Source organism: Pyrus communis, chromosome 5, assembly GCF_041283825.1.
Source record: "Pyrus communis isolate YQ-2024b chromosome 5, ASM4128382v1, whole genome shotgun sequence".
NCBI lineage: Eukaryota > Viridiplantae > Streptophyta > Magnoliopsida > Rosales > Rosaceae > Pyrus > Pyrus communis.
Window position 1 is genome coordinate 14249809 of NC_142569.1, and position 25632 is coordinate 14275440.

At 39.1% G+C, this 25632-nt stretch overlaps 2 protein-coding genes, 2 long non-coding RNA genes and 2 other non-coding genes across 6 annotated transcripts; 3 read left to right on the top strand and 3 right to left on the bottom strand.

Moving 5' to 3' along the window:
* Positions 1-6089: 6089 nt before the first annotated feature.
* Positions 6090-6186, bottom strand: LOC137727195 (small nucleolar RNA snoR27). Its single transcript, XR_011067765.2, has one exon. It is a non-coding gene; the product is annotated as a small nucleolar RNA snoR27 (small nucleolar RNA).
* A 47-nt stretch (positions 6187-6233) lies between these two features.
* Positions 6234-6322, bottom strand: LOC137727194 (small nucleolar RNA snoR26). The gene has a single exon (XR_011067764.2). It is a non-coding gene; the product is annotated as a small nucleolar RNA snoR26 (small nucleolar RNA).
* Positions 6323-8532: 2210 nt separating this feature from the next.
* Positions 8533-10259, top strand: LOC148696839 (uncharacterized). The gene is made up of 3 exons (XR_015962026.1): positions 8533-8601; positions 9284-9353; positions 9497-10259. It is a non-coding gene; the product is annotated as an uncharacterized LOC148696839 (long non-coding RNA).
* A 3398-nt stretch (positions 10260-13657) lies between these two features.
* LOC148696840 (uncharacterized) lies at positions 13658-15409 on the top strand. Its single transcript, XR_015962783.1, has 3 exons — positions 13658-13699; positions 14467-14528; positions 15211-15409. It is a non-coding gene; the product is annotated as an uncharacterized LOC148696840 (long non-coding RNA).
* A 46-nt stretch (positions 15410-15455) lies between these two features.
* LOC137724836 (fructokinase-like 1, chloroplastic) lies at positions 15456-16361 on the top strand. The gene has a single exon (XM_068463511.2). It carries the CDS (start codon positions 15541-15543, stop codon positions 16186-16188), a length of 648 nt encoding a protein of 215 aa, XP_068319612.2. The 5' UTR covers positions 15456-15540; the 3' UTR covers positions 16189-16361.
* Positions 16362-17035: 674 nt separating this feature from the next.
* Positions 17036-19171, bottom strand: LOC137724837 (O-fucosyltransferase 19-like; the record flags this gene model as incomplete). The annotated part of the gene is given in 7 exon segments (XM_088693385.1): positions 17036-17630; positions 17740-18216; positions 18304-18536; positions 18628-18640; positions 18642-18755; positions 18868-18956; positions 19085-19171. Coding segments are annotated over 7 exon segments (1269 nt in total), but the record flags the coding sequence as incomplete, so codon positions are not given.
* Positions 19172-25632: the final 6461 nt, after the last annotated feature.

Consider the following 25632-nt stretch of genomic DNA (forward strand, 5'->3'; position numbering starts at 1 on the left):
AGAGAGACCGGGTCTTTGCTGATATGCCGTTTTAAGAGAATCGCGTTACGAGTTTTGAGGAGTGTGTTTGTGGAGGGAAAAGGAGGGAGCTAGCAGCTGAGGTATTATATTATAAGTTATAACCATATAACTTCCTTCATGTCTACCTGGTGTGACTATAACGTTGTTATATAGTATTACCAATATTCTATTTATATATGTTCATATGTATAACAAGCGTTATCGTAATGTAAGAACTACCCATTACGTTGGAAGTTACTGGTAATATGGTTGGTTAGTTACCATTGACATTTCATACCCTTTAATTAACAAAGATATTTCTCTAAATATATATATATATATATATATATATATAATTCAATAATGCTTCGTTTAGGTATAAATATTTGAATATTTATACATTTATAAGTGGTTGAATTATTTCTCATATTGTTGATTGGTTTTTTTTTTTTTTTTTTATGAAAACACACTTGTATTTATTTTTAGTTTTTTGATTGAATAAAATAAAAAGAGTTGTGCAGGAAGAGAAAAGAAATGTGTTTAAACCAATTCTCTTTTATAAGGCCTTGTTTGGCAAGCCGTATTGCAAACTGGATAGGATAAATAGTACGGACCCAAGTGTTGGTGTAGTTTTGCACTAAATAGTATCCGGATTAATCAAACTAGACCCACATCCTTATACGGTATACACCTGCTAAATTATCCAACCCAAAACCTTTGTACTATTAGTCGGGTAGGAAAACCACGCTGTGTTCTCCCTCTCTCTCCCATCGCGTCCCTCTCTCTTGCATCATGCACAAGACTCATTCCCGTTACCTCGTTCAGCTATCGCCTCCGTCAAGATTTATTCTTCTTCTTCTTTCTGTTTTGCTCTAAATTTTTGGTGAAGTTATAGTTCCTTTCAAAATTAAGGTTTTGAACCCCAGAATTTAAATTATGTGAAATTAATTAGGGTTAGAAAAAAATTTAAACTATGTGAAATTAATTTGGGTTGGAAGATGAAGCTTCTTGGCTCAATTTATGCGGTTGCGACGATCCACCACGATGTAAATTCAACTAATCGATTTCCTTGACAGGATCTGCCCGACGACCTGCAAGTCGCATTTTCACCAGAATTTGGACCGGGATCTCACCGTCTGCGCTTGATTCTAATAGTGAAGATATTAAATTAGTTCAAAATATAAAGGAAGAAATTACTAAACTTAAGGCATTAACATTACCATTAGATAATAGTTACAAAATAGTTGAAACATATGCTTCATCATTAGGATGTGCAGGTATACTATACTAGAAAAGGCATAAGGATTCATCAAAGTCTGACGAACAAGTTTGAAGATATTCATCAGGAAAATTTAGTGATGTACAGTCAAGATTACTATTAACAGACTTCGAAATTTTAGGAATAATTAACTCACATCAAGCATTCTCTTTATTTTTACATAATCAAGTATTTATGATTAGAACAGATTGTCAAAATATAGTTTCTCATTATAACAAAATACATGCTAATAAACAGGCAGCCTGAAGATGAGTTAATTTTGTTGATTCAATTACAGGAGATGGTTTTAAACCAATTTTTGAACATATAAAAGGTAATGACAATACATTAGCTGATATCTTATAAAGATTAATTCTTTGAACATGAATGGAATATCGTGGACCATCATCCTCAAATAGCACAATATCACAAGGAAGAAGAGCACCTTTCAATAGCATAATGATGCACCATGGACCTCCACCATTCAATGGATTCCAAAATAGTATAAGCAGACCAACATCACCACCAGTACCCACTTTCAATTTTAATGGTAATATTGTTGAAGGCATCATAAATCCAATTATGAGGTATAGGACAAGGGTACCAAAACTCTCTGGTAAGCAACATGTTCTCTTAGATAATTTTTGGAACATTCAAATCAAACAGCCAATCATGAGGTTAGGTCATGAAAAACTAAGTAGAGCCTTAGAACAAGAGTTTGATAGTTTTAATTTCACTTTCCATCAAAGCCAGCATCATATTCATTCCCTTGAGCACAACCTTCAAGTCATTTCTAGAAAACATGAGTCATTACTTAGTAAGTTTACCAAAATGAAGTAAGAACTCCAATATCTTAGAATGCAGTAGAAGGCAAGTGATATCCTGAAAAGAGAATTGAAAATAGGTTTGGAAACTGATCAGCATAAGAATAAAGGAAAAAGGTTATTGAACCCATAGAACGAGAGACTAATGAGCCCATAGAAGAGATTAAAATTGAGCTCTTAGAAGAAAACATTGAAATGGAGCAACATGAAAATAATGAGCAGCATCAGCATCTGAGTAACAAAGAAAAACAAGAAAAATATGAAAGTTTTTTGAGAAATTTACCTTTAGACTTAATATTAGATGATATTTTATTAGAAGAAATTTCAAAAGTAAAATTAAGAATAATGCCACCAAACATGCAAAATGAAATCATGAGCAGTGCATCACAGTCCATGAAAGAATTACAATTACAATTACAATGTGCTTTATATCAGTTAATCTTTGATCCAAAACTAGGGATGAATATTATTATAAAGATGTATGCACCATGTTTTTGTGACAGTATATAGAATTGTATTTGTAAACCAGAGCTTAGCATAACTATGGCCAGGATTAACATGAGAGATTTTAGACCATGATATTTTAGCTATGAGCATCAGAAAAAACATAATGTGGTAGAAGTTACCCCTATTTTACTATTAGAGTTTGGCTATCTTGATAAAATATTCATTAACCATATTTCCCATCTAGAATTGTTTTCTCAAAAACTTATAAAAGTGGTAGAAGATTATCTAGAAAAGTGGAAGGAAATTTGCATAAGTTTTATTAGTAGTCATTCAGATTGGTATGTACATATACATAAGGAGAAAACTAAGCATATAGCCATGATTGATGAAGAGTCCTTTAGACTATCCTCTATCTCTCCACATAGGTGGACTTCTTCATACAAAAATATCCTAAAATTTCGAGGGATCCAAATGTTTGTCTTAGATGAGTTTGAAGATTTTAGGTATGATATGATATTAGTAGCAGAAGAATAAGAAATGCATATTTACAGCAAGTCGAAAGCCCGTCATCAGCCATACTGGAAGCTTCAAAATTTTAAAGGAGAAATAGAAGATATTTATTACAAGGTGACAGAAGATAGAGAAAGAGATGCAGAGTAAGTAGAAGGTGATGAATAGTACTGGAATAATTTGACAGAAGAAGAGCTACATAACATCGACAACTTGATGGAAGCATGAAGAGTTGACAGTAAATTAGCACAAGTTGAATAGCACTTATGTAAAATAATGCATTTCCAGACAGAAATGTCAACATCATTGTGGACCTCGCTACAATAATAACATAATGGTATAAGAGTAAATAAAAAAAGAGCTTGATCCATTACGGACTTTTCATACATAAAATGTCATTTTGGTTAAGAATGAATAGTGCTAGGCCATTTTCATTAAAACTCTCATTATTCTATCGATTTTTTTCCTTTCTTTTTTTCATTTTATTTACAATTTTTGACATTGCCTTTCATAAAATATAAGGAAAACTAATGAAAAAGACTTGAAAATTTTGAGTTTTAACGATAAGGACAAAATAAAGGGTAAAGTGAATGGTACCAGGATTGACTTTTTAGTGTAAAAATATGGTTTTTTGTTAAAATGAACAATACCTGTAACTTTTCGTTAAAGTTCCCTAAAATATAATGCATTATTGCATAGTCGGTTTTTAGTCTGATTCTACACTAAATGCCTGACTAATTTAATCAATACTATCCAATGTACTAATTATCTTATCCGACTGAAATAATCAGTGCTGCCATGCCAAACGAGGCCTAAGAGTGATTATATAGTACGAGGCGTCAATATGGCAGTGTTCCAAATTTATCACGTGTGCTGCCTAACTTTTTAATTTTTCTGTATAATGTGAAGTCACGATTAATTTGTGAAAATAACACCTTGACATCTCTGTTTCATTGAAATGTGAAATTCAAAACGGTAATTATTAATCTTGATAGTTTCATTAAGTTGCTCCTGATAGGATCTCTCTTCAACTTTCACTCAAATGTAAAGAATAGTAACTTTTATTAAACTGAACGACTTGTACAACCACCAACCTTTCTTCTACATCCTTGTAATAACTAATAAAACCACAAACCCAATAGCTCAACCAAATCTGTTACAAACAATTGACAAATGTACTGTTAGGATGATGCCACTTGGCATCATATCCATACCCCCTCCATGAAAGGAGCCTCGAGTCCAAGGCTTGAAATCTGGAAATGAAGCACAAGCTGTAATCTCAGGTTCAACAGTCTCTATATCACTAGGTTCATAATCTCCCAATCCGTGTACATCCAGCAAAAGTAATTCTTTATACACAAAAATGACCTTTAAAATACTTTTATTTTCAATGAAAACAGAGGATATTTTTCATACAGAATTCTAATTCCTCGTGAATTAATTTTTTAACATTAGGCTTAGAGTGCGTTTGCTGCACTTGATTATTTCGGACTAGACTAATTTCAGGATTAAATTGGGCTGACTTAGTAAAGGGTTTGGTGCAGTGTCAAACTAAGAAGAAGAATAACGAGATAACAACTTACAAGGAGAGATCAATCAATCAAGTAAACATTATGAAGTATTAAGAATCAACCAATTCCAAAAACAATGGTGAAAACTTCAAGCAAATAATCAACAATCACATTGGAGATATAGCGACATGTTGCAGAACAATCAGTGACGAATATCAACATTTTTTACACAAGTAGGCATTTAACGGAAGAGATTCCCATTGTTTATTTATTTATTTATTTTTTACACAAATAATCAATAAGTGAAGGCATAAAGGGAACAAAAGTGTCATTTCGATTGCCCAAGCATTTAACGGAAGAGATTCCCATTGTTTATTTATTTATTTTTATAAAAATGAGAATTAGTTAAGGGGTTCAAATCATATCGAACTTTAACGATTTAAACCGTCTATTTTTCAAGTTGCACCTCTTAGATCATCATTTCAAAATATTAGCCAAATCAGAAATATTTAAACATCTAATTGGGTTCAAAAAATTAACGAATACGTTGTTATATAAGAAACAATTAAATTTTTATCTTGATAATTAAATAATCAAATGATTTCGGATTGAATTGAATCTTGCAAGAATGATCTACGAATCGAGACTTACAAAATAGGTGGTTCGGATCGTTGAAGTTCAATGACCCTACACCTAATTTCTATTTTTTGAAAAAAATTAGAATCCATTTGCATAAAGAACATATATATCCCTCTGGTTAGGGTGAACAACTATCTAGCTTCATAATCTCGAATGAGAATTCTCTTTGTGAGGATTCTGAAGATCCTCCAATTATATTCGTTTATCGTAAATCGTGCAGTCAGAAATCATTGTAAATTTTTTTATATTTAAATTTAAATATAAACAATATCTAATAAAAAACTAGCATGATAAACGAATGTGATTGAAGAATACCTAAAATCCTTCCAAAGAGGATTTAGAGAGAATCCTCATTCTATAATCCCAAACCCATTACGAGTGGATCATACTATTCTTTGATGATCTTTCAGTTTTATGCGTTAAAAAACCGTTTGTTAACCCAAATTTCTTATAATAACCCTTCAACACCCATGTTCACTTCAATGCGGTAAATATGTCCAATGGGGGAAACGACATAAGCTACAAATAAAAATAAATTTGAAAAACCCAAAAAAACCCACTTCTCCCACAAACTCTTGGCTAATTTGTAGGAGATGAATTGAATCGCAGAGAAATTGAAGTTTGATTTGAAGCTATTTATTAAAATTTTCTGAAATCGGAGTAAAAATAGTAGATGCCCAATTCATTTTAATTCATAAAAATTCATTACACGCTTCAGAAAATTGCAATACAAACGAAGGATGAACCAATCTCTAAATTTGAGTAAAATTTTCATACAGATTTGAATCTCTTTCTTTTCCCTTGATTTGATTAGGTTTTTGGGTCGGCTGGGATGGGGTTCACTTGCAAATTAAGCAAAAGATACTCATACTATCAGATCAGAGGAATAAAAGAGTGAAAAAAAGATCTCAGTGACTTGAAATTATCTTCAAATCCCTCGAGGTCGAGAGAAGTTGCAGAAAGATAACGCAGATTTAAGTAACATCATTGATCCGCAGATATACACAAAACATATAATTAAAATAAAAACAAATTGAAAAGAAAAAGCATCTCAGATTTATATTCCCCATAGTTTTCTTCACAGGCAATCATAGTGCAAGGATAACGTTTCTAAGATTCATCACCGATGCTCCTTTCCAATATATTTCAATATCATCAAAGAATTAAAAAGGTCAAAAAAAAAAAAAAAAAAGAGAGAAATTGTGTACCCAAAACAAATAAATTTTTGCTAAATAATTGACATGAAAATGTTAAAAATAATTATCGGAAAAGATTAAATAGAAACACAAAATTTAATCAAGCTTGGATTGAAGAAGATGAAGACAGAAAGAAAAAGAAGGATCGTAGGCGGTTTTGAGAAGACGAGAGAGAGAGAGAGAGAGGGATAATATTTATAAGGGTGTGATTGGACTTAACCCTAATGACTGTCCCTGGTTTAATCTATTTGTGTTGTCCTGGGCTTGGCCCACCCCAAACAAGAACATGTTCCCCACAACCACCCAGCCCATCTAAATTTATCTGTTTTGACGTTTAAGCTCTTTGGAGACTACTAAGCAAGTAAGTACGAAACATTTTAAGTGATTTAATTAGAAACACGTTAAATTTGTTTGTGCTTGTTCATAAAACAATGGCTTACTTTTAGCAATGCTCCTTGTACTCTTCACTAAAGCTCATACACTATCTGTGCTCTTGTTACATGTCCTAATATTGCCCCATTTCATTAATTCCGTCACTTGAGTATCTAGAATGTTTTTGATAATCAATAACACTTTTATCCTTCTAAAAATAAAGGATAGTGCTAAAGCTTTAGTATACAATTAATTGAGAGTGCATCAATGGTTCGTTTGAGCACATCGTTTCATCACAAGGAAGTGATTTCCGCACAGTTGTATTGTTGTTGGTATGAATTCTTATGTTGTTGAAAAGGGGTGAGATCATTAGTATAATACATTTTAATGTCTTAATGCAGGCTAGAGTATTCCACTTCACTTCAGAATTGTAACAAACCGTTCCGGAATTTACGTAAGAAAATAGGTATTTTTTTGTATTTTTACTAAGTTAGGGGGATACCTTCCTTTTTAAAATTGTTTTTGAATCTTAATTGGTGAGCCCAAGGGGCCACCCCCTGTTTTGTTCCCGGTTCCCTTTTCTTTTCCCTTTCTTTTATTTTCTTCTAAAAGTCTTCTCTTCTCTCTTCTCTCTTTCTTTCTCTCTGTCTTTTTCTCCCTCCCTCCGAGCAGAACGCGAACACACCCACACACATACACACCCATGCCCACACCTATAACTCTTTTCTAACCCCGTGGATGTGTTTTGGACGTCAAACCACGAAGAAACCACATCGGAGACATTTCCCAGTTTTCCGGCGAGCACCGCCCCTTTCGAGGCAATTTCCGGTCAAACCACGGTGTGTTGGCCGGCGTGCGAGGTATCAATCTCTTCGTCTTGCTGAGTACTACAACTTTCCTTTTTGTTTCACCTAATTTCATTGAGTATTGAAGAAGTTATACTCATTTGAATCTTACCCAGTTTCCAGCGACCTCAGTGTTTTCCAGCCAAACCATGGCGAGTTACACGTCGTGTGAGGTACCATTCTCTTCGTCTCTTCGAGAGCTACGATTTTCATTTTTGAATCACTTGATTTCGTTGAGTATTAACAAAGTTATGGACGTTCGAAGTTTGTCTAAATTCCGGCATTCCGGCCTTCTTCTCCGGCGTGAAACCCAGCCCAAGAAAACACCCAGGCCTTCGGGCCATCTCCAACACCCACGGGCTTAGAGCCTGTTTGGTTTCGGGCCCAGTACACTCACCCTTTCTATTTTTATTTTTAGTTTTGTTTCTTTTAAAAACCCAAAAGGCCTTAGGGTCTTGGTTGCAGCCCAAACCCATTTCCCCTTTTTAATTAGGCCTTGGGCCGTGAGGTTCAAGAGCCCAAACTCATTTTCTGTTTTTACCCAAACCCAACCCACTTAAAACCCTAGCCCAAAACCCTAGTTGCAAGCCCAAACCTATTACCCTTTTATTTAGGCCTTTGGGCCGTATGGTTTCTAACATAAAACCCAACCCACCTAACACCTAACCCAATTATCCTAACCCAAAACCCTAAAGCCCAAGCCCGTGACCCTGACCCGTTGACCCGTAACCTTGACCCGGACCCGGTCAACGGTCAGCGTTGACTTTGACTTTGACCGGTCAACGGTCAACGTTGAATTTGACCGTTTACTTTTTAGGTTTTCGTGCGGGACCCCTCCTAGACTAATTTCGATGTTCTGAACTCGTTTCCGATGTCCTTTTTCCCAAATTCAATCGTTTGAATAGAGTTTGACTAAATGTACCGTTTATGTGTTTAGGGGCGTTTAATTGTGGCGTTTCCGTCTTCGCTAGTTGCGTGGCTCTTCGGCAGCTAAGTACTGTGAGTGGACCCCTTCTAAAAATGCATATTTTGATAGTATAAATGCATACATGAAAAACATGATTTGATGATTATGTTTTATGAACGTTTTACGAGATAACATGCTTATTGAGGCTAGTTTGAATTATTACTATTTTTCCTATAACCCATGTTCTTATAGAATATCTGATGGATGACGATATGATATTTAGAACATGTTTAGAACACTTCTTTATAGTATAGATGATGGATGACTTTATACTATGAAGTTGATTTTCAATATATGTATGTTCACTGGTTTTATACTTACCTAGTGGTCATTTCCGCTACGGGACGTAGGGATAGATCCGGTCCGTCCCGGGCGACGGTTTGGTGTTGGCATAGGGCCTGGAGTGTGTTTTCCTCTGACTGTCTGCTCAGAGACGGGGAGCCGGCAAGGGGCCTGAAGTGCATTTTCCTCTGACTGTCTGCTCAGAGACGGGAAGCCGGCATAGGGCCTGAAGTGTTATATCGGACATTTACTAGTGTTTATTATTTATGCGAATTATGATTTGAGATATTGCACGACATGCTAGGTTTCGGAAAACCTATGTTTACCATTATATATGTGTTTTCATAAAACATGGGGGTTAGTATGTTGATAACTGTTTATTTATATATATATCAACTTGGTCCACTCATGTTTGTTTTGCGCCCCCTTCAGGACTTAGAATCGAGGCATACAATCCCGACGTCCAGGCACTTCCGCATCGTCATCCTCGAGTCTTCTCGGTGTAGGACCCACTCCTTGGTTTCATTCAATTTTATATTATTTTCTTTTAGTATTCTAGATTAGAGGTGTGCTCTGAACACGGTCCTTATTTGCATATTAATTATTCTTTTATATTTATAAACCTTATTTATCCCTTGTTTTCAGCATTTGCACTCAATAAATGGCTTTCGTCACCTTCGGGTGTCGGCCAGCACGTGCCTATCCTGGTATTCGGGGAATATCGGGGTCGGGGCGTGTCAGATTGGTATCAGAGCGTGTTTTTGTTCAGAGCATACTTAGGACCTTCTGTTACTGTAGTAGTGTGTCTGCCATGACATCATTTGGATGTCATGACTTCCAGATTTGGTGTCATTCGACATAGTTGTGCAAACCTTTCTCTGTTTGAATTTTCACCTTTTGGTTGAAATACAAGAATTCGTGTCGGGATTGTGCCTCAGTAGTGATGAAGTGGATTGTTGGATGACTTTCGACATCGGATCGGTACTCTACATCATGCATTCCCTGGGAATTTTGGACATAATTGGATTTACCTAGGAGCGTTGGGAAACGGAAAAACCCTAAGTGAGTTGAATTTGGAAGTTATGAAGCGGTTTTGTACTCTACGACGTGCATTCTCAGGGAATGGTGGGCACAGTTAGTGTTACTTGGAAGCGACGTGTTCTAGAAATCTTAGTTTAAGGAAGTCTGGTCGAGATCAGCTGTAGATACGAAATGGCGATGCCACTCTGCGACATGCGTTCCCTAGGAATTGCGGGCAGAGTTGGCTCTACATCGAAATCTGGAGAAGCGGAAAAATCTTGACAGTACGAGTTGGTTGAGATTAACTAGAACCTTGAAACGATGACATCACTCTGCGACATGCGTTCCCTAGGAATGGCGGGCAGAGTCATATTGCAGTGGCAACCACTTGAAATATTCGAAGTGTGTTTGAGAAAGCGAGTAAGCGCTAGTGGTGACGACGATTAGTAAGTGGTAGTTGGCAGGAGAAAATCAAGGTTCTCAGGCTCATTACCACTGAAGAAACTCGTGTGAATCGGTAGAATGAATCTTCGATGATTGTTCTATCAGTAACCTCTTTGCTTACCTCAACGGTGAAGTCAAGTTCCTTAACCTTTGACCGTTAGCTCTACACTAAATTCTTCGGGCGTTGACTTCATATAAATTAGATAATTTCTTAAGTGACTCTTCGGTAGCAGACGCTATTCTCACCAATTTCCAAAAGCAGTTGCGATTATTCTTGTTGTAGTTGGTTTTGGTTGATGAAGATCCATACTTGTTTGGATAAACAGACTTTTTGAACTTCACCTGGGTTTGGCACTAGGTGGTAAATCCTAGCATCTTGTCCACATACTTTTCGGTGGAGGTGAACTTAGCCTCTTGCGTGTAGCCCAACTGACCAATGCTTTTATCCACTAACTGTTCAGCTTTGTAACTTTTCAATGTAATGGCTTGAGACTACCATATTCATCATTGTACGAAGATCGAGCTTTACTTTGAACTTCTCTGGACTCATTGAGCTTTGGTTTGCTCAACGGCATCACTCTAAGTTAGCCAATCGTGTCACTGCATGGTTACACAGACTGCTTTGTATCTTTCTTCTTCGTCATTCTGTTGGTTTAGAGGTTATATGTTTAATTTTTCAACTTTGAAACAGCTTACAACGTATTGTGAATTTCGAAATGTCTTTGGCCTTGCCAAACCTTATTAGCAGTTCTTGACTATTCTTGAGCTTATACCTATTTCCTTTTTTGGCTAAGGAACCAGTCAACCTTACTGTGTTGATTAACCAAATAATCATAAACAGTGATTTCTATTTTTGCATCTTTACCTTCTTTCGCTCGTTTGTTCTTGGCATGATTTCTCACTCATCCAGATATCTTGTACTATAGTTTTAATAAACTTGTTTTGATCCTCAAATTCTTGAGTGTTCTTTTAGCCTTCTCTACATGGTTTCTCACTCAATCAGTGAAGAATTCACGATCGATCAATTCAGTGGAAGTATGTGCCCAATTCTTATCTTTTCAGACAGAAATGTTGGGAGCATAATCTTTTCACAAGCTTACCCTACTTACCAGAAAGAGTTCCACGTGGGTGTGAGGTTAGAGTCGTCTTGTGGTAAGAGGTTGGTGAAGATTATGGTGCAGGTGAGCTGCAGATTGCATCATTATCTTTACGCTGAATTGAATGGTCACCACTCATTATCTTGCTACAATTCATAACCATCATATCGTACTTTGGTAGACCTTTTCGATGATGTGATGTGTTCGCCTCAACGTAGCTTTCCACTACCTTGACACCAGGATCCTTCGGTTTGTGAGCACGTGGACGTGATGTTTATGCGATCTTTTAGTAAGAGTTGGATGAAGGTTTGAGTACAGAAGGTCAGCGGATTGTATCACCATCTTACTATAATTCATAGGCATCACATCGGTTCTTTTCCAATGTTATGTGCCGTCTTAACTTATCTTTTCACTGTTTCACTCTAAGACTCTTTTGTTGGGAGTATGTGATCATTGAAACACTTATAGCAATTTGTTTAGTGCACTCTGGGTTGGTACCCTAGCGCGGTAGAGGCGAGAATCGGAAAATCTTTACACTTTTCTCGAAAGGTGTGTACTTTCATTTGTTTTAGGTTGATCACTTGAAAGTCCTTCTTTCTATCAACGTTGACCTTGTTTTACTAGAAATTTGCAACTAAGCAAAATTGGAGAGGTGGTTTGAGCACTACAATGTTTCCCAAGAGATACTGCTTGTTGGGAAAGGTGACTTCTCGTTTTCTGCTTACTTGGCTGGAGCTTTGGGGTCTACTATTAACATGATAGCCACTTCCTTTGAATCCCAAGGTACAGTTTTCAAATGGGTTCTTTGTTGGCAAAACACTAGAGTAGTTGGTCACATTTGGAAGAACCGAGGAGGATAGTGTGCTTGATACTGGATAGAGTTTATGACGACAGTTTCCGTTTAGTTCGGTTTGAGTACGCCATTTTTGCGACATGGTACGAGAGTTCTACAGGCAATACTGGTTAGCAGAGGAGTATTGTGAACTAGTATTCAAAGGATTGAATTTACGACGCGTGGAACTGTGCACCCTCAGCAAATTACTGCTTGCTTATCGAGACAACAAATGTGTGATCGATATCACGGGCGGCCGACTGTGGTATTGAAAACTTATTCGTTGTGTTCGTTAAGCAAGTGGGTAGGAAGATTCGTCTTTAGCAGTTGGTACTTGACCCAAAGACACATCTATTCTCGGAGTACGTGACGTTCGTATGCTTAGGCGAGACCCACTCTCATTTTTCAGTTTTGAGTTCAGTTTTGATTTTCAGTAAGTATTTTAACTTCCTTTTCTTTAATTATTTGTTTTCGACGTTACAAATGTTTTGGGGGAAGTATTTCTATTTTCAGTTTTAAGTTAAGCGTGAGTTTTCGACCTATATGTTAGTACATATCTATTTTGACTATTTTGACGCTATAGTATTTTGCGTACTTATTTTTGAACTTACGTCCATATATGTTTTCGACTTTATATCTTATTAAAGTATGTTTCTACTTTTACACTGATGGGGAAGAAAGTAAGAGTTTGGAGGCATGATAGAGGATTTGGCAACCCGCTCGCGACGGTGTGGCATATTCTCTTTGATGCACCCACTCTGACTTGAATTCTCTTTATACATATATTCTTCTTCCTATTTTCAAGCATTTTGGTTTAAGTTGTGATTTTAAATTTCGGGACGAAATTCTTTTAAGGGGGGTAGATTGTAACAACCCGTCCCGGGATTTACGTAAGAAAATAGGTATTTTTTTGTATTTTCACTAAGTTAGGGGGATACCTTCATTTTTAAAATTGTTTTTGAGTCTTAATTGGTGAACCCAATGGGCCCACCCCCTGTTTTGTTCCCGGTTCCCTTTTCTTTTCCCTTTCTTTTATTTTCTTCTAAAAGTCTTCTCTTCTCTCTTCTCTCTTTCTTTCTCTCTGTCTTTTTCTCCCTCATTCCGAGCAGAATGCGAACACACCCACACACATACACACCCATGCCCACACCTATAACTCTTTTCTAACCCCGTGGATGTGTTTTGGACGTCAAACGACGAAGAAACCACCTCGGAGACATTTCCCAGTTTTCCGGCGAGAACCGCCCCTTTCGAGGCAATTTCCGGCCAAACCACGGTGAGTTGGCCGGCGTGCGAGGTATCAATCTCTTCGTCTTGCTGAGTACTACAACTTTCCTTTTTGTTTCACCTAATTTCATTGAGTATTGAAGAAGTTATACTCATTTGAATCTTACCCAGTTTCCAGCGACCTCAGTGTTTTCCAGCCAAACCATGGCGAGTTAGACGTCGTGTGAGGTACCATTCTCTTCGTCTCTTCGAGAGCTACGATTTTCATTTTTGAATCACTTGATTTCGTCGAGTATTAACAAAGTTATGGACGTTCGAAGTTTGTCTAAATTCCGGCCGAATTCCGGCCTTCTTCTCCGGCGTGAAACCCAGCCCAAGAAAACACCCAGGCCTTCGGGCCATCTCCCACACCCACGGGCTTAGAGCCTGTTTGGTTTCGGGCCCAGTACACTCACCCTTTCTATTTTTATTTTTAGTTTTGTTTCTTTTAAAAACCCAAAAGGCCTTAGGGTCTTGGTTGCAGCCTAAACCCATTTCCCCTTTTTAATTAGGCCTTGGGCCGTGCGGTTCAAGAGCCCAAACCCATTTTCTGTTTTTACCCAAACCCAACCCACTTAAAACCCTAGCCCAAAACCCTAGTTGCAAGCCCAAACCTATTACCCTTTTATTTAGGCCTTTGGGCCGTATGGTTTCTAACCTAAAACCCAACGCACCTAACACCTAACCCAATTATCCTAACCCAAAACCCTAAAGCCCAAGCCCGTGACCCTGACCCGTTGACCCGTGACCCTGACCCGGACCCGGTCAACGGTCAGCGTTGACTTTGACTTTGACCGGTCAACGGTCAACGTTGACTTTGACCGTTTACTTTTTAGGTTTTCATGCGGGACCCCTCCTAGACTAATTTCGACGTTCTGAACTCGTTTCCGATGTCCTTTTTCCCAAATTCAATCGTTTGAATAGAGTTTGACTAAATGTACCGTTTATGTGTTTAGGGGCGTTTAATTGTGGCATTTCCGTCTTCGCTAGTTGCGTGGCTCTTCGGCAGCTAAGTACTGTGAGTGGACCCCTTCTAAAAATGCATGTTTTGATAGTATAAATGCATACATGAAAAGCATGATTTGATGATTATGTTTTATGAACGTTTTACGAGATAACATGCTTATTGAGGCTAGTTTGAATTATTACTATTTTTCCTATAACCCATGTTCTTATAGAATATCTGATGGATGACGATATGATATTTAGAACATGTTTAGAACACTTCTTTATAGTATAGATGATGAATGACTTTATACTATGAAGTTGATTTTCAATATATGTATGTTCACTGGTTTTATACTTACCTAGTGGTCCTTTCCGCTACGGGACGTAGGGATAGATCCGGTCCGTCCCGGGCGACGGTTTGGTGTTGGCATAGGGCCTGGAGTGTGTTTTCCTCTGACTGTCTGCTCAGAGACGGGGAGCCGGCAAAGGGCCTGAAGTGCATTTTCCTCTGACTGTCTGCTCAGAGACGGGGAGCCGGCATGGGGCCTGAAGTGTTATATCGGACATTTACTAGTGTTTATTATTTATGCGAATTATGATTTGAGATATTGCACGACATGCTAGGTTTCGGAAAACCTATGTTTACCATTATATATGTGTTTTCATAAAACCTGGGGGTTAGTATGTTGATAACTGTTTATTTATATATATATCAACTTGGTCCACTCATGTTTGTTTTGCGCCCCCTTCAGGACTTAGAATCGAGGCATACAATCCCGACGTCCAGGCACTTCCGCATCGTCATCCTCGAGTCTTCTCGGTGTAGGACCCACTCCTTGGTTTCATTCAATTTTATATTATTTTCTTTTAGTGTTCTAGATTAGAGGTGTGCTCTGAACACGGTCCTTATTTGCATATTAATTATTCTTTTATATTTATAAACCTTATTTATCCCTTGTTTTCAGCATTTGCACTCAATAAATGGCTTTCGTCACCTTCGGGTGTCGGCCAGCACGTGCCTATCCTGGTATTCGGGGAATATCGGGGTCGGGGCGTGTCAAGAAGTTTTGACACCTCCCTCAATGCGACCGACCTTATTCATGGCAATGTCTTCTTCCAAAAAGTTTGGAGGTCTTGTGTTTTTCGATGTGAATCTGTCGTTGCCTCTGTGGAAATCGCGCGATGAAACGAGGAAGTACATCGACAGAGCCTGGAACGAAGCTGATATTATCAAGTTTTCGAGGCAGGAATTGGAATTCCTTCTTGATGAAGACAACTATGCGAGGAAGAGGAACTACAGACCCCACTATTATGCTGAGGAGTTTGAGCAAACCAAGAAGCGGAGAGATTATTACCATTACACGCCTGAGGAAATATCTTCGTTATGGCATAAAGGACTTAAGTTCCTGTTTGTGACGGATGGAACTCTTCCAATTCGTTACTATTCTCCTTCGTTTCACGGTGTTGTGATTGGAACGGAAGCTGTGCTCATAACCCCATTCACTTGTGATAGAACTGGTTCTAGAGATGCAGTTGTAGCTGCTATCATGCGAAAGCTGACAACTCACCCCGAGATGTATGAAGACCAAGATGTTTTGGAAAGGGAACTTCGATTTGCAGTTGCAGCAGGAATTATATCGCAGTGGACGATCGATGCTGTTCGAGGTTTTCCGACGGAAAGCGCTACTCAAAATCTGAAGGAGCAGGTTTATGTGCCTTCGATGTGGTAGTAGTGTACAAAATTGTTCATCGTATCGTATGATCTTGTTAGCGTTGAAAATTTTGTCAATGTAGGAAGAATATGTAAGAAGAAAGATTGTATCCAGCGTACACTAGTCTAGCATTTGAATTCACATTACTCTTGCAATGGTAGCAGAAACCAAATACACATGGGCTTTAGAAATGGGAATTGCTTTTGGGGCAAATATATTCCTCATAATCCTCGTACTGTATAGCGCACCCAAGCAAAAGGAGCCCCCATCTAATCAGGGAGAAAAACTTGTGTACGGGTGCCTGGATCACGTCAATTGTAGGGCAGCTCTCACAAAAACATTAAACTCTTGTATTTTACTCACGTGTGGCTCCTTATTGGTCTCATCCAATGTGATAAATGCGCTAGTAGAGTAACTCTATCAAGGTTTCCCTCCTACAAACAATAATCACAAAGAAAGCAAGTAGTTCCACCTGTGGATCATCCCGTGCCTCACTATGAGCTTGATTTTTTTTAGCGCGGGGACGAATTTCGCAGGCAAAGCTATTCTATTTCCAGTAGGCAAAGAAGAAGAAGAAACTCCTCAAGAAGAAGAAGAGGAAGAATTTGAATTTGAAACCTCCGCTTTCATTATTAGCGAAAAGAGTACCGTTAGACCAAAGCTGCTTGAATCTCCTCACTCGAGTAAGGCTGGGGGCCTTTCTCCAATATGTCCTAGTTAGTTTCAATAAATTGCCTGCAGGACAACGACAAGTGAAAAATCCACTTGAAATGTATGAAACTTCTTTCAATTGGAGGTTGTGTAAGAAAAAATTACTTTCAAATTCATCGCGGATCTCTTTTTTTTTGAAGACCAAATCAAAGAAAAAAAATAATTGAATCAATGAATTACTATAGCAGCTCCATTTCTGACAACGGCAAGAGGTCTCTGTGCTAATCAAACTACCCGAAATTTATCCTAAAACTATACTCGAGCTCCGGCTTCTCTGCAATTTCAGATGCCTTGTCAATCTGATTTCATCATAAACCGAAACTTGCATTGCGAATCACAACTTTTTGACCCTGTACAGCAAGCACAATCTCTGAGACCGAGAGAAAAAAACACTTCTTTCAAAAGCCCACCAATTCGGGCTGCCATTTTGAGCAGTGGTATTGTGTAGTATTTTCTACGGCTTGAGCTAGCCACATGCATATGTCCGACTTCATCATCTTTGCGATGAAACAGTCCTACTTCGTCTCTCATCAAACTTCACCCTAGACATTTGCTCCTGCGTCTTGTTACAGATGCAACCGGGAAAGGGATTTGCATAAAAGTTCTCCTCCAACCTTGGTGACTCACCGATCTGTCTAGCATATGGTGCTCCAAGCCTGTCAGAATGCAGATTTTTAACCCCAGACGAAAGAAGTTCCCATGATATTGCTCCCTTATCCAACAGATAGACAAGTTGAACAAAATTTTGTCTGAAATGAAAATCATAACATGTCAGAAAACTAGTTCATGATAAATCTTCCAACCAAAAGGTTGGGAATTTGAGGAGCAAAATACTAAATGCCTGGTATGAAAGCGAACCCGTCAGGGTTGATAGTCTTCCGGAACCCTTCAAATCTCCGATGTCCCTGCACCGCCTTGGCCATATTTCCATCATACGTATAAACAAAGGCATCACTCTCCATTGGTACAATATAATCCAAGGCTGCAAGCCGATTTTGGTAAGGCTTGAAGGGCTCCAGCTCTTCTTCTGTTGCAAGAGTGTTATGAGAGAAGACATTTGGATACTCAGTGCGAAAAGCAGCCATGCTGTTGCTACCATATATCTCGCCAGCAACAATGTAGATTGTTGTTGTGGAAGGGTATCCCATGGCTTTTAGGAACAAGGCTGCTTCTCGTGGGGAAAATAGGCATCCGCCTTGGAGCCTTCGTTCTACACTATCGATCTCCTTCTCCTTCCAATGTTTGATGCTGTACCTCATAACCCGAAGCTCCTCAGATTCCTCAGCAGTGAGGTTGTGGCTGCAGCCAATGAAAGCGAGCATGTCTTTTTCATATCTGCAATCAAGAAGAGTTTCTTTACTTAGTTCCACTATTTCCGAAACAACACAACACCCAAATTATCAACCAAAACAAAAAAAGTACCTCAAATGAAGAGCAATATACGGATTGCTATTGTTCCTCAGTCTGTCAACCAAAACTCTCCCAAGATCCTCGATCTCTTTCGCGTACTGGAGAGCCTCATAATTCACACGGCACCTCAGCTTTTGGATGGTGGACGCTAGTCCGTTGTTAGCAAGCTGAGAATCAGTGTGCGTAAACTTTATAACCTAGTGCTTTTTCAGCAAGGGGATCATCTCGCTTCTGTAATAGCTCGCCTGCACACGAATCATCTTTAGATACAATTCGAAGAACAAAACCAATTCGAAAGTCCCTACGCATCTGAAAATTTATTAACACGGATCGCACCTTCAACCAGGAGAGCCTTCACAACAGGCTTCACAGCTGCATATTTGGTTGGCAAATACTCGATAATATCAATAACATCTTTCAATACTTTCATGAAGTGTCTCCAGTCAAAAATGTCTGTAAAATCACTGCAAAATACATGACAGAGTTCAATTAAACATAATAAAACAAAATTAATTAGACAGTTAGCCACTCCTAAATACAATCCGACAACCTCATCATTTGCTATGAAAATCTAACCTTGGATCCGTCCAAAAAGATTGATGGTCCATCAGTGGAAGAACCAGGGTAGCATTCATTATCTTTGCAACGGCTACCATATCACATATCTGCACCATCAATTGGGTTGCCATGTCAGCTTCCAGAACGTGTCTAAAATTTACTTTTTTGACAAGGCGATATTGTAAACTGCTCTAAATTATGGGAAAGGAGATTCGAGCACACGATTTGTACTTACCCCTGTTCTCATCTGATTCAATCCGCCATTGGCATGAACAAGCAGATAACCATTTGTTTTCGATCCTGTCCCTGTTGGAAATGATAAAAATGTTAAGAAATTCAAACATTAAATTACCGAAATTGACAAATTTGGATAGGGAAACAAATGTAGACGTACTTATACGGTTCTTGGGTTGAGCTATGCATTTATCAAGATTGTCGCTGTTGGGTTTCCTCTAAATCTTTGGGGTCTGGAAAAGAAAGCAGATTAATGTTCATTGTTGTTGCTGCCTTGTTCGCTTCTTTCTTTTGCGTCGTTGGTGAACCTCCACATTATTGTTGGTCGGGCGAAGATTTCTCTGGAGAAGGATCCTCGGTCCTCAGCATAGCTCCCAGGGATTGACACTTTGGATATGTAGTCAGGCTCTTGCTTGTCGATGTGCTACAAGAAGAGGACAAAATTAGTTCTGAAATGTGCCTTTGTGGGGCCTTAGATGTAGGCCTTGAGGTTTGCAATCAAAACTAACTAAGTGCTAGGCGTGCCACTGCTATCTCAGTATAGCAGATGTAGAACAAGTGTGTTTAAGTCGATTACTTGCGCCCCAAGTTACTTAGACTTCTTATTATCAAAGGATTGTCATGAATGAGTTAATTCCACATTAAGTTCTTTTTCTTGCCTTGTAAATAAGGACTTTTAGTTCATAGTCTTGTATGCTCAAATGAAAAGAGACCAGGTCCCTTTAAACCATTTACTTGGTTCTTAATTGATTTTAATGATAACATATCCATTAAACTAATTAGATCCAGATGCAAATGGAACTCTTAAAGTAGGAAAATTGATGGAAATAACTTGAATACATACTGGAGAATGCATCAAGTATTAGATCTATAAACTTAGGAAACAGATAAAGAGTCTCGGGCAAGATTTCACCTTGTCTGCCAAGGTTGAACCTCTTGCAATCTCTTATCTCTGAATTGACCGGGGTTTATATGCTAAAAAGTGATGGATGGTAAACAAGTTTACACAAGGGAAGCGATACTACGCCACTAAGGGAGATAACAGAGCTTTGAACTGTAAAAGAGATAGCTTGTCGCTAAAAATAACTGAATCTGGGTTGATTTCAACTTTTGAATGCAAATCTGGCTTGAGAGCAGAGTTTGTATGTTTGTTTGTTTGATTGATTGAGTGTCATCGCCCCCATTGTCTCTTCTTCCTTTTATAGGCAATTTAACCCGACTGCTATGACTTTACTCTTGCCCGAAAGTATTTGGAGGGTAGTGAGTCATCACCCTTTTTACTTGAGTGCCACTGGAAAATGCTTTTTGGCTAGTAGTAGGCTGGTCTTCATCACTTGTCACTTCTACAATGTACATATGGCTTGTTCCTTGGCTGAGAAAGCTTCAATTGGCTTCTGGGCTCGGTGCTGGGCTGCGGGCAAGTCTCCTTTAATTTGGCACCCTTGGGCTTTCCTTCATCCAAGTCTATTATTCAAATATTAACCCAAACAGTGCCCCTTTTAATCATTGTTAAATCTTCAACCTAAGACACTAATAATGATTAAAAAGCCGTTGCACGTCTTTACTCGAGACTTGCACCATTTAAAATAGTCATTGTTTATCGTTTAACCAGCCACTACTGTATAATCCCTACTTAAATTCCTCGGCCAAATACCTTAGCAATTTCAAACCCTCGAATTTCCAGAACTTTCAGTATTCTCAAAACCTTTCTAGTACGCTATTACTTTCTTGAGTCCAAGGGAGTGAAAGTTAAATGGATCCTTCTAGTGGAAGCTCTGCACAACTTTGATGAAGTGGCAACGAGCCTCTTTCTCCTTGCTTATCTCTATCATCTCCTGTATGAAATTACCAAGAGTGAACCATTTGAAGCCAACCTCAATGGTCCAACTTGGATGATTCAGCTTTAGCTTCAATGGTATTTCCTTGAGCTTCGGGCTTTCAGCCTTGAATTCCCCGAGGGTGTTGCTCTTGCCCGAATTCTAGCTGAAGCTTCTTCAACCAATCACTCTACATTCCCTTGTCTCTATTTCTTCAGAGTCTGTAGGACTCAGGAGGACTTGGAGTGTGGAGCTTCAGTTCTTAGGAGGTATCCTTGGTTCTTTGACCAAGCCTTTTAAGATACCTTTGGAGAAGACGCTAATGCCTTTTACAAAGAGAGATTTATTAGTTGTATTCAATCAAGGGACCTAGCTTGGGGAGTAAGGAGTGATCGCTATGAGCGTGGGCTGGAGGTGTACCACCCTAACTTCTGTGCTAAATAGTTGGGGTTTAGACAAGCTATCCCGGTGCCATTCTTCGACTCCGTTCATTGCAACATCTATTATCGTCTTCACTCTCCATAAGAAGTCACATTCCAAGTTGCCTGACGAAGTCTTAAGGTACTGAGCAAGGTTGCCCAAAAGCCTGTAGCACTCAATTTTGAATATACCTTAACCTTTTCTTCTTGGTGGGAAGCAAAGTGGACTAAGAAATATGAAGGAAACCTGCGCGAAGCCCATGACCACCTCTTCAAGCAACTCTCCATCAAGTCTTATCCCAGCTCGGGTGAGCTAGAGAACTGGAAGGAGATGATTCACCACAAAAACCAGCTCATTCTAATAGGTATTTATTATTTTCTTTAACCTGTAATTTTATGAAATTTCATGAATCTGCCTTCTTCTTGGTTTCTTTATACCTGCAGCCCAGGGCAACCCCGCAGAGATGGTTGTCAGGTAAGATGAAGAGGTTGGGGATACCTTTGTGTTCCAAGAAGCCACAGCTGAAGCAGAGAGACAAGGTGTTGGAGCAGGTGGGGACGTCTTCGAGTTACTTGGAGACTCTGAGGCGAGGCAGAACTTGTAGTGGAGTCTCGGGCAACACTTCAGATTCGGGCAATGGTAATGGAGACCTCAGACTCAGAGCCCGAAGAGTGGCCTCGTGTTCAACTCTCGATCTCTGGTTCGCAGGTAGCCTCTACTAAGAAGAGGACAAGAGCTCAGACTTCCAAAGCCTCTAAGTCTTCCACTTCAGTAGCTGAGGCTGGTAGGAAGAAACAGAAGGCTTCCAGTAAATGAATCTTGCTTCAACCTTTTTTTCTTTCGTAGATTTTCATGTTGATAGCTAGCAACACCATTTCTTTTGGGTTTAGGGCCCCAAGCAACCAAAAAATCAACTATTGTTTCAAGGGATGATCCACTAGGGGCCGAAATGTGTCAAAAGGCTAAGGATTTGCAGGATTTCACTCTTAAAGCTCTGGAGGTATAGCTTGCGTCTTAAGTTAATCTTTGTAATTTTCTCCGTTTTCTCTTCAGTAAGGTTTTGCTTGATCATCTAAAATAGGAAATTAGGGAAGAAATGATCTCCCAGCCTAAGGCTTCTGCACCTTCAGCCCAAATGTTACAAATTTCCCCTTCTCGGGCTAAATCTTTGAAGGTACATCTTTTTTCATTCTTTAAACTTGTATTTTCAACCATTTTAGAGTTGTAATACCTAACTTTTCTTTTTTTGTAGGCTAAGGTTAGAGTAGCTGCATTCTCAGTCGGGCAAAGTTCTACCTCCATTCCTTCAACTTCTCCTCCATTGGTGGCGACTTCTACTTCTCAATTTAACTCGTCAATTGGGGAGTTGATACACTTTGTGGAAGAGGACAGCAATTTGGTGAGTACTATTGGCCTGAATCTTTTCGTTTTAACCACCCTTTTTTATTTATACTTATTTTTTGTCTTATTTTTCCTAGCCATCCCCGGCGTAGGAGTTCTAACTAGTATCAACAACCTTTGGAGAGCCTACAGTCCCTCAGATCCTCGTGGTCTTAGAGGCAACTAGCCCACAGGCTTTTCCTCATCCAGCAACCATTATAGAGGAGCTTCCTCCTTCTACTCAAGACCCTGCTCAGGTATAGAAGTACCTTTACTTTTGTCTTCTTTTCCATAACTTAGTTACTGATATTTGCTCTTTATCTTTGATATCTATAGGCCTTTGGTGAGGGTTCTGTCACAATTCCTAATTCTTTAGTCAATGAGAGTGATCCCCCCAGTAACCAGGAGTCACCACCCCTCATTCCAAGGCCTCGGGCTCCATTCAGGTATATTGACTTTTCTCATCTTACCTTTCTTTATTCTGAATTGTAGTCCTTCTCCTAACTTTGTTTTTCTCAGTTTACAACAGGGACTGGAGAAGAGTTAGGCCAATTTCCTCTACGCCTGGTGCGCACAACAGAACCCCATCGGCCTCCTCTAGCTTCTAGGGTCATATGGATCCTTATCCCAAGGCCTAAGAAGAAGATTAAGGCCACCATTGCTCATACTTCTCAGGCCTCTCCCCTTATTGAGATCTTTACCATTGCTGCGCCTTCTGAAGAAGTTGGAGCACTGCCTTCTTCTCCTACACCCATTTTTACAACTGCAGCTTTACCCGAGCTGTTTAAAGAGTTCGGGCAGCTCAAAAGGCTGAGATCCTCAAAGCATCCCTCTGAGTCTTTTGGCTTTCAAGAGCAACGTCGAGTCTTTTAAGAGTGGGCGAAGAGGGATTTCTCAGCTTCCTTCAGCCTTAAGGCTCTTCACGACGTAGAGAAGGCCATAACAAATCTGTTCAAGGTTGATCAACTATTAATAGTTCAGCATGAGTCATTCTTCTCAGATTTTGAGAACTTGAGGGCTCTTAGGGATTAGCATCAGAGGGCCAAGAGGCAAGCTAATCGGGTGAGGTGCTTTAAGAAGAAACAATCCAGTACTTCCACTTATATTCAACAATTGGTGGATGAAGGTTCAGTGACAGAGGAGAGGATCAAGGTGGTGACTTCTGAAATCCAGAAGTTGGAAGAGCAACTTGTTGTGCTAAAGGTTGAACATGCGAGCACTCATTAGCACACTCAAACAACAGATCGAAGAAGTGAAAAAAGCAAATCTGGAACTGGAACATGTTGAGTCTCAACTTGTTAATAGCAGCACTGTTTTGGCCGAGCCTACCAGAATTTTTATAACTTTGCAGACTTACTACTTCAGAATAATCACTCTGGATGAAGATGTAAATCTGTTAGGCTAGGGCCACTGTAACTTCCTTTTTATGAAATAAAATATTCTTTGCCTTTACTTGCTTCATTGCTTGCATTACATTGAAATTCTTACTGCACCATCTAACTTTACTTCTCTTTGAAATCACTAACTTTCTTTAATATAACAATTTTTAACATTCTAGAGAGTTGGATCATATTTCTTTAAAAACTTAGCACTAATTAGATATCTTTGCAAGTTTTCCTCCAAATCTGTCAAGTAATATCCCCTTTGGCCTAGTACTCAGTGGATAATAAAAAGACTTTCCCGAGTAGGACTTAATTTCCCAAAGCCTCTTACTTAAGCTCCCAAAGGTAGCACTGCTTTTCATACTAATTCCTCTTCCTTAAAGGCCTTTAACTTTACCTTCTTGTTGGGCAACAACTCTCTCTTTCTTATTTTCTCTCTCTCCCATACACCAACAATCTTTTGATTAAGGACCTGACTGCAACTACCTGGTCCCTTCTCCTTTGCTCTGACATTACTGGTCTTAAGGGTTTAGGATAATATGGGGTCTATCCCATTCTTCCCTTGTGAGAAACAATCCTTGTTGAAGAAGTTTTTGGGCCGTCACTTTAGTCGGGCGACCGTTTTCATTAACTTCTAAGCACTGGAGAATTCCAATACTATGATTGTAAAAGCTGGCTTCCGCAACATTGGCTATGGAGAGGAATGGTCGTGACTCGGCCTCCATTATCTCCCAAAATCCTGGTCCCATGGCTCATTCCTCATGGTAAACTGCTACTTGTTGATGTAAGGTGGAAGGTATAGAGAGACTTTGATGAATCCAATCTCGGCCTAGTAAAGCTCTATAGGTGGAAATATTGTCTACAACAAAGAATGCTAGCATGATTTGCTTAGACCCTAAGTCAACTTCCAATGGTAATATTTCATGGGTTCTAGTGATGGCTCCAATGAAATTGGAGATTGTCAAATTCGTGGGGATGAGATCCTCTTCACTTCTATATACCCTTTTCATCTGCTTATACGGTAATACATTGACCGCAGCTCCACCATCAATCAAAACCTTCTTGAAGGGTACTCCATCCAGATGAGCAGTTACATATATGGGCTTGAGATGGTTAGCTAGGGCCAAGCTCGGGCGACTGAAGATCATCTTGTTCGAGTACACTTTCTTGAGTTTTTTCTTAGAGGCTGTGAGCAACTCTGTTTTGCCCGACTTTCATTTTCTCGCTTCTTCAACACTAACATGTGCCATTATAGGTTCTGCTGCCAAGTAATCACCCTCTATTGTGGCAGGTTTATAGGGTTCGGCGTAAAAACTGGAGATTGTCAAATCCGTGGGTATGAGATCCTTTTCATTTATATATACCATTTTCATCTGCTTATACGACAATACATTGACTGCAGCTCCACCATCAATCAAAACCTTCTTGAAGAGTACTCCCTCCAGATGAGCAGTTACATATATGGGCTTGAGATGGTTAGCAAGGGCTAAGTTTGGGTGACTGAAGATCATCTTGTTTGAGTACACTCTCTTGGGTTCTTTCTTAGAGGC